Source organism: Myotis lucifugus, unplaced genomic scaffold, assembly GCF_000147115.1.
Source record: "Myotis lucifugus unplaced genomic scaffold, Myoluc2.0 scaffold_90, whole genome shotgun sequence".
Classification (NCBI taxonomy): domain Eukaryota; kingdom Metazoa; phylum Chordata; class Mammalia; order Chiroptera; family Vespertilionidae; genus Myotis; species Myotis lucifugus.
In genome coordinates this window covers 2,294,666-2,302,757 of record NW_005871138.1, presented here as the reverse complement: position 1 = coordinate 2,302,757, position 8,092 = coordinate 2,294,666, and the positions used below count along the sequence as shown (strand labels likewise).

At 51.2% G+C, this 8,092-nt stretch overlaps 1 protein-coding gene across 10 annotated transcripts in view; it reads right to left on the bottom strand.

The window, feature by feature from the left end:
* ZMYND8 (zinc finger MYND-type containing 8) overlaps positions 1-8,092 on the bottom strand; it is a 111,638-nt gene that overhangs the window by 5,555 nt on the left and 97,991 nt on the right. For 9 of the 10 annotated variants that reach the window (XM_023756170.1, XM_023756169.1, XM_023756172.1 and 6 more), the window contains 4 exons: positions 7,527-7,605; positions 5,274-5,513; positions 3,624-3,784; positions 2,588-2,654 (listed from right to left, as the gene is read on the bottom strand). In XM_023756170.1, coding sequence (XP_023611938.1) covers positions 2,588-2,654; positions 3,624-3,784; positions 5,274-5,513; positions 7,527-7,605 — 547 coding nt within the window. The remainder of the gene's footprint in view (positions 1-2,587; positions 2,655-3,623; positions 3,785-5,273; positions 5,514-7,526; positions 7,606-8,092) is intronic. The other variant, XM_014458058.2, reaches the window with a different exon arrangement.

Sequence of the window (8,092 nt, the reverse complement as noted above, 5' to 3'; positions counted from 1 at the left end):
CACCTGGACCAAACCTACCAGAGTTTCTTCCCAGCATCTACCAGAGCATCCTGCCTCCTCTCTCCTGCTGGTTACTTAGTTCCTATAAAACAGAACCTTCTTTCCCACCGTCTTGGGTTGTGTGCTTTAGGTTGGAGTCAGCCAATGATGGCCAGATCCAGCCCAAGGACTATTTTTCCAAACAGTTTCATTGGAGCGTGGCCATACTCGCTGGCTGACGTATTATCTATGTCTGCTTCCACCCGGCAGGGCCCATGTATTTACATGTGGCCCTAAGTTTCACAGAGTCTGCTGACCCCTGGGCTGGGATATACCTCATTCGCCTCCGAACTGGAATACGATGCAGCTCCCAACCACAGTCCTGTCTACAACCCGGCTTATTCCAGCAGATTCTACACACCTCGGCATCAGTCATTCCCCATCAGCCTTGTGGATCCCACCACTTTGCTGCTGTATTTTGTTCATCAACCTCAACAGCGCCCCCCATCTGAAATAGCGTTTCTCCAACGTGGGCCTTTCTCACACCACCTGCACAATTTTGACACACCCACAATCCTCCTACATACTATTTAGTTCATGTTTTAAGAACAAACTCATTTTCATTTTTTATTTTTATTTTTTTTTTGTAAAGGATTTTTACCAATCTTTTTTTTTTAAATATATTTTCTTGATTTTTTACAGAGAGGAAGGGAGAGAGATAGAGAGTTAGAAACATCGATAAGAGAGAAACATCGACCAGCTGCCTCCTGCACATCTCCCACTGGGGATGTGCCCGCAACCAAGGTACATGCCCTTGACCAGAATCGAACCTGGTACGTTTCAGTCCGCAGGCCAAAGCTCTATCCACTGAGCCAAACCGGCTAGGGCCAAACTCATTTTTAAACTTAAATAAAACAGATGCTTTTATAGCACCACCCAAGGTAGAAAATCATTAATACTTGCCCATACATAGAAGGCAACTCTACAAACAAACACAGTGAAAAGCAAATTGTAGTATTAATTTGTTAAGTGGATACCATGCTGCTCAGGTCTAAAGTCTGCTCTCTCTGTGTTAGAAAGAGGACTACAAAATATCAAAGCAATGCAAAAGACATCTTAGCACCAAAATGCACCTGTTCTCGGAGATTCTATCAGGAATGGAAGGGGGTGGGGGTGGGAGGAGTTACTTTTTCAACAGGTGGTTCAATTGCATTCAATGCCAAGTTCATAGTCTCCCTAAAATCAGCTCATGCCACACTAACAATGAACATCACTGCATCCTCCACAAGAAAGTTTTTGAATTATCCAGCGGAGAGAGACCTTAGAGCTGAGAAACCTTAAATTAAGCAGAACTGTCCTCAGTGAAGATACCTTCTGGGAAGCCTTCTGGAATGACCCACAGGTTTAGAGGGTACGGTTCTCAACCTGTGGGTCGCGACCCCTTTGGCGGTCGAACAACCCTTTCACAGGGGTCGCCTAAGACCGTCCTGCATATCAGATATTTACATTATGATTCATAACAGCAGCAACATTACAGTTATGAAGTAACAACGAAAATAATTTTATGGTTGGGTCACAACATGAGGAACTGTATTTAAAGGGCCAGAAGGTTGAGAACCACTGGTATAGGACAAAGACCCTTCGGGCCAGAAAGGAGGACAGCTCAAATCTCACAGAAGAGAAAAACCAAAGTTCAGTCTTGGAAAATCTCCCAATACAGCCTGCCAGTTTATTTATTCCTAAGAGGAGCGGTTTTTACAGAAAGATCATCCACCTAAAATTTTTCTTCATTTCCCTAAAGGCTCGCGTGCCCTCATCCACCAAACACAGGTGCTGGGAATAGTTTCCCTCGGCTTCATTTATCGTGGTCATTTCCCTGGGGGCAGAAGGGCTGCCCGACCCCAAAGCACATCTCCTACCCACCCAGGTCCACAAGGGAACCCCCTGTGTCCAGATGAAGTCTTATGTGGGTCCCCAGTAAGTAAACACAGCAGGTCCTCAATAACACCGTTTTGTTCACTTCATTACAAGATTGACGAGAGGCCGTGGGGTCTTAACTGCTTATATCCGCTGGCCTACAGTAAAACCGGTTCCGTTAAACATCGTTTCGCTTCAAGTTGCACAACCTATCGCAGTGATGGCGAACCTATGACAAGCGTGTCAGAGGTGACACGCGAACTCATTTTTTTGGTTGATTTTTCTTTGTTAAATGGCATTTAAATATATAAATATCAAAAATGTAAGTCTTTGTTTTACTATGGTTGCAAAGATCAAAAAATTTCTGTATGTGACACGGCACCAGAGTTAAGTTAGGGTCTTTCAAAATGCTGACACGCCGAGCTCAAAAGGTTCGCCATCACTGAGCTATCGGCAACATTAAGTGAGGACTTACTGTACAGGCAAACACTGGTCACTTTAGAGGTGTCTGACAGCTGCCTTGCCCAGCCACTCCCTCACCCCCACTGACCCGCCCAGGGCACCCCCAAGGATCCCTAAGGATCCACGGCAGTTGGACATCCCTTAACCCTTCAAGTTCTCTCTAAGGAAATGGCTTCCCCTCTGCCCACGTGGAATGAGCGCGCCATTCACCCACCAGGGGGCAACGTACCAGAGCCTTGGTTGGAGCCTAAGAGAATGGAGGAGGGCGTCTCCCTGGAGCCAGAAAGGTCGAGGGTCTAGAAATACAAAGAGAGAGAGATGGACTCACGGCACCGGGGCCCATGGAGCCCCCAGGGGAGTCCAGGGATCCTTGGGGGTGCTCATTTCTGCCCCCGAGGCACCTCTGTGCCCTCTGCCCGGTGACGCAGGCAGCGGAGGCAGGTCAGCGGGGGTGGCCCCCTACCTGTGCGCTGTCCCCAGCCCGACAGGCTGGACCACAGCCCCAGGCGGCCCTGACTCAACCCTCAGCCTCAGCTCCCAGAATACTCGCTGCCTCCGCACCTCCGCTCAGTGGCCTGCCAGCCCTCCAGAGCTCTGCCATCTCCAAAGAGGAAGTCTATTCCTCCCAAACTGTGTCCATTCCCTTGTATGTCACATTAACCTCTCACGAGGAAATATCACTGGAATCAGAGGGTTCTGACTGGTGGGATAATGACTTATTTCTCTCCTCACACACGCTGAAATAAAGTCATTATGACCAAAAATGTAGAAAATGACCCACGTGCCACCTACAATGCTGCTGACAGACAATCCGTCGGACACTCCCCACGCGGGGCAGGGAGAGATGCGGCCTCCACTGCCCATCGCAGCCTCGAGTCCCATGTGACTATGGGCATCAGAGTAACTCACACCCCCGTGTGGCTCGTGGCTGCAGACTGGGCAGCGCAGACTCAGAGCAGCCCCTCACCACCGAAGGTTCTCCTAGACAACGCTGTTCTAAACCTGGCGTCGCCGGGAGCAGCTGTCGAGTCACACGAGGGTCACCTTGGACTCCATACTCCTCTGCCCCCGCCCGGGTGCCCGCCGGTGAGAAGGCGACCTGCTAACACCTGCTAAGACCCGTCCCCACCCACAGTCTAACTGCCCCACCTTGAAGACGGACCATCTACTGCAACGGGCGAGTTTCGGGGAGGCAGGCCTGGGGAAAGGAACAGACTCTCCTGGCCCAGGGAATCGGCGTCGCCCCATGGCGTGCGGGTGCTCACCGAGCCGCTGTCCTTGCTCTTCTCAGCAGACGTCTCCTTCTCTTTCGAGGCGCTGGCTGTGTCTGAAGGGGCGGCCTGTGTGCTGGAGGAGGACCCCTGGGAGGACTTGTTTAGTGTTTCTGTGTTCGACTCGGAATCCGCTTCCTGCTGAGGGGCGGTAGCTGGGGGTGAAGGGGAGAGAAGCCACGAGTAAGCCAAGTGCCGTGGCCTCCGGACCTTCAGGGACCACGGCTCGGCACAGGACCCACCCCCCAAGGGGGCCAGACCTCCCGTTTTCCAGAAGCTGGAATCCAGACCTGTGTGAAAATATGGTCACGCTTATAGGAATTTGTGTTTTCCTAAATGATTCTGGAGACGAAAGCATGTTCACAGAATAAATGAAGGCCCAAGTGAGCAGCCAGCTACTGCTCACCTAGAATGACAAGCTTCCTAAGTTCTAGCTCCAGAACGAGGTTAGCCCCATGCAACTGCTTCCTCCAGAGGAGGCGGGGAAATCCACGTGAAAAGCAACATGATGGTCAGGCATGGAGCCTCGGGGGACAGAAGAAACTTGGACAACTGGAAAACTAGGGATGTGAGACAATTTCGGGAGGAGGGACATTAAGATGCTGCAAAGAAAGGAGAGCAGAAGGGCACTCTGGCCGTCGCGTAACAACGCAAGGGGTCATCAGACACATTCCAGAACCTGGGAGGTTCAAAGTCACTATAAGAAGAAATCTCCCTGAAGAAGGTTAAAGGACACAGCAACGTATGGTTTAAACTCGTCTTTTTAGAAAAAACAACAACTTTTAACGGGAGATTATTGAAGGTGCTTCTCAAACCTGGCCTCTTACGCCGTCATCTTTGAAAATCCTGCCAATCTACAGACACACTACCTTGTCATATTATTGATGACTTTTACATTTAAATACTTAAAATGGACACTTCTAATTCTAAGCACATAAAGCTAATATTATTTGCCATGAATAAAAGCTAGCTGTAAACACTGTTTTTAAAATAGTATTAATCCATTCTAATGGGACAGTGTCTCCTGTCGGAGGATCCTGGCTGAGACCGCGTGCCACGTGCTAGAAAGAGACTGCAAGACTGGATCAGTTCCACACCAAGACGTCTCCTTCACCAGAACGGGAATCCTTACGACTTAAAGCCCTGAGTCCCGGGTCCCCTAAACGGCAGGCTTTCTCCACTTGGGTATCATGACAGATACCGATCAGATCATGCTCCGCGTGGGCAACCACCCTGTGCCCCCACCCCGGCCTCTACCTTCTAGATGCCAGTAGCCACCCTCCGCTGTAACCACCGCAGATGTCTGCAGTCACCGCCAACGCCGTGGGGACAGGACACAGACATGGCTCCCCGCTGGGAACCGCTGCAACTCGCATGAAACTAAACTCATCTGGGCTGGCACTGCAAGCCCCACACTTGGGCAAATAACACAAAGAATCCAGAGGTTCCAAAACCTGCACCTGTAGTCTCTGCCGTGTGTGCACGCTGCTGTGTGTGTGTGTGTGTGTGTGTGTGTGAGTGAAAGAGAGACAGTGTGTTGAGTGACGGAAGGACGAGGGGCTGGGCAAGGCCCCCCTCCGAGTCAGCCTCCTGTGGCCTGTGGTCCCTGGGGAGCTGGGCTGGAGACGCCCCGCGTGGCCGCACCTGACTGGGTGCAGGACTTCATGTGCTCGGGCCAGTGGGCCTGCTGGCAGGGGTAGTCGCAGTAGCTGGTGTTCCAGCAGCAGTAGAAAATGGCCTCTTTCTTGCAGCTGGCGCACCACTGCTTCTTCTTGGTCTCGTCCACCGCCTGCTGCTTCTCCTGCTCCAGCTGCTTCTTCACCTCGGCGATGAGCCGGTCCCGCTCCTGCTCCAGGCTCTGCCGCATCTCCGCCATGGTCAGCTCTGGCAGAGGAGGGGAGAGGACACTGGCTCCATTGCCTGTCCCTGGGCCCGGGCAGGGGTTGTTCAGACCAGATCTGAGGCAAACCCCGGCTCAGAGATAGCCCGGCTGTGCGACACCCCTCCCTCCCTGAGCCCCAACGTCTTCATCTGTAAAATGGGCGGGTGTCACAATGGCATGACATTTGCCTCATCATATATGACAGTAACAGGACATTATCTCAATAATGATAGAGCAATCAAGGCAGCACCACAGTAGTTCTGTGGGAAGCCTTCAAATAAACCCGCAAAACAACTGCCACTAAACTTACTCTGAACTTTACCATAAGCACCAGCCTTTTTTTCCACTGAGTACTTACACAGCACCTACTATATGCAGAGAGTGTTCTAAGCACTTTTGAAATCTTAACTCATTTAATCCAGATACTGATCCTATGAGGTACTACTATAATACCCTTTTCACAGATGAGAAAACTGAGGCACACAGCTAATAAGGGCAGAGCTGGGACTTGAACTCAGACATGCTGTCTTTCTGGTGTGGTTAGCGGCAATGGAGACAGGGCACTGTGGTTGATCATTACACTAACAGGTCAACGATCGAACTGCTCAATCTACTGAGATTTTTCTACTTTTACTTTAGACAATAAGTCCATATGCAATTCACCTGGGAGAGACCTGTACATTAAAATAAATGGTACCCCAATTCCTCAAAATCCTCTTCCTGAAGTTAAAGAAGGACCCCCTCCTAAACAGAGCAGTAAGGAAAATTAATCCCTTGTAAAGGAGCCGTTTCAGGCTCTATCCCCGGCCCTCTTTCGGGCACGTGTGGGAGGCAACCAATTGATGTGACTTTCTCACAAACATGTTCTCTTTCTCTCCCTCCTTTCCACTCTCTCTAAAAAACAATGGAATGCCAAAACCGGTTTGGCTCAGTGGATAGAGCGTCGGCCTGCGTACTGGGAGGTCCCAGGTTCGATTCCGGTCGAGGGCATGTACCTGGGTTGCGGGCACATCCCCAGTGGGAGATATGCAGGAGGCAGCTGATCGATGTTTCTCTCTCATCGATGTTTCTAACTCTCTATCTCTCTCCCTTCCTCTCTGTAAAAAATCAATAAAATATATATAAAATAAAAAACAATGGAAAAATATCCTTGGGTGAAGATGACCAATCAAAAAAAGAGAGAGAGGTTATTTGACCTGACTAGAAAAACAAGAAGCAACAACTTCCTGATGGTAACACGCTAAAGAGTGGAGGGCTGCTCCTCTGGTTGGCCTCATAAGGATTTCAGTTTGCAGGGGGTGATTTCCGCTTCTATCCCTGGGGAGCCGGTGGGCACAGCTGGGCACGCCTGCCCAACAAAGACAGCCTCCGTTTGTTTCCAGCATCCTGTCCCTGCGACTAATATTACATGAGGGTCTGGAAGAAAGAGGCTCTACCTCTGGGGGAAAAAATAACTACCAATATTTACACAGAATGGTAGGTGGAACAGCAGTCCATCTAATCCAGGGACCAACAGGGCAGCTTTGTCTCCAGCGTGGGCTGCACGGGCAACATTCAAAACTTAGTCAGATACTCCACAGTCAGCGCTTCGGGGGGCAAGCCTGGATGTGAATCAGGGCGGCACGATTTTGAACATCTGCCTTAGCATGTCTGTGCCTCAGTTTCACCTGAAAACTGGGACCGGAGAGCCCTCTGTCGCAAGGGTTCCCGTAAGAATTAAACTGGCTAACTTACGAAAAAGTGCTTCAGAAGGTTTCTGGTTCTAGGTTAAGAGTTTAGTAAGTCGGAGCTGTGGGTGCTGCTGTTACCGTTATTTTGTTGATGCTGGTGTTTTCCAGAAGAAAGGAGCGGCTTTAATACCTGCTTTCATGCCTGGGTCCCCCCGGTGGGCCCCCCAGGAGCGGGACAACCCCTGGTGCACATCTGACTCAATTCACATCGGGCCTGACTCCAGAGGCTCAGGGATGGTCCCCGTCCCCGACCCTGCTGGGGGCAGACCCCTCCCCGGGCCTCACCCAAGTTGTGTTTCATCTCGGAGAGCTCCTGCTGGTGCAGCCACTGAAGCTTCTCGATCTCAATCCTCAGCCTGCGAATCTGTAATGACAGAGAGAGACGTAAAGGGCAGGTCTGGGAGCCGCTCACCCGCGGAGCCCAGGAGCCCGACCTCTCCCTGGTGTCAGCTCAACGTCAGGTGGTGAAGGAGAGCAGGCAGCCTGGATCTCAGCTGCTCTCCACACGGCTACCGTCCAGAGAGAGGCCAGTGCGTTAACCCGAGTGCACAAGACATGGGTTCAGAAAACTCAATGTCCACGTGACTCGCTGCTCTCTCCTGGGGCCTCTCCTACGCCTGCTAGCCACACTGCGCTCTGCCGAGGCCTCCCGAGGCACCTTCCTGAAGACTCTCCCTTCGCCTGAGCACCAGGCTGGGCCCGCCAGGCCCTCCTCAGGCAATGACTTTGCCTGGGATTCCCACCTTCTACGTGTCCCTCAGCGATCTCAAGAAACCCTGCCACTTCTTTCCCCTGGTGCCCTTTCTGCATCTGGCTCGCAGGGAATTCGCCTGAGAGAAGTTCGTGGAGGC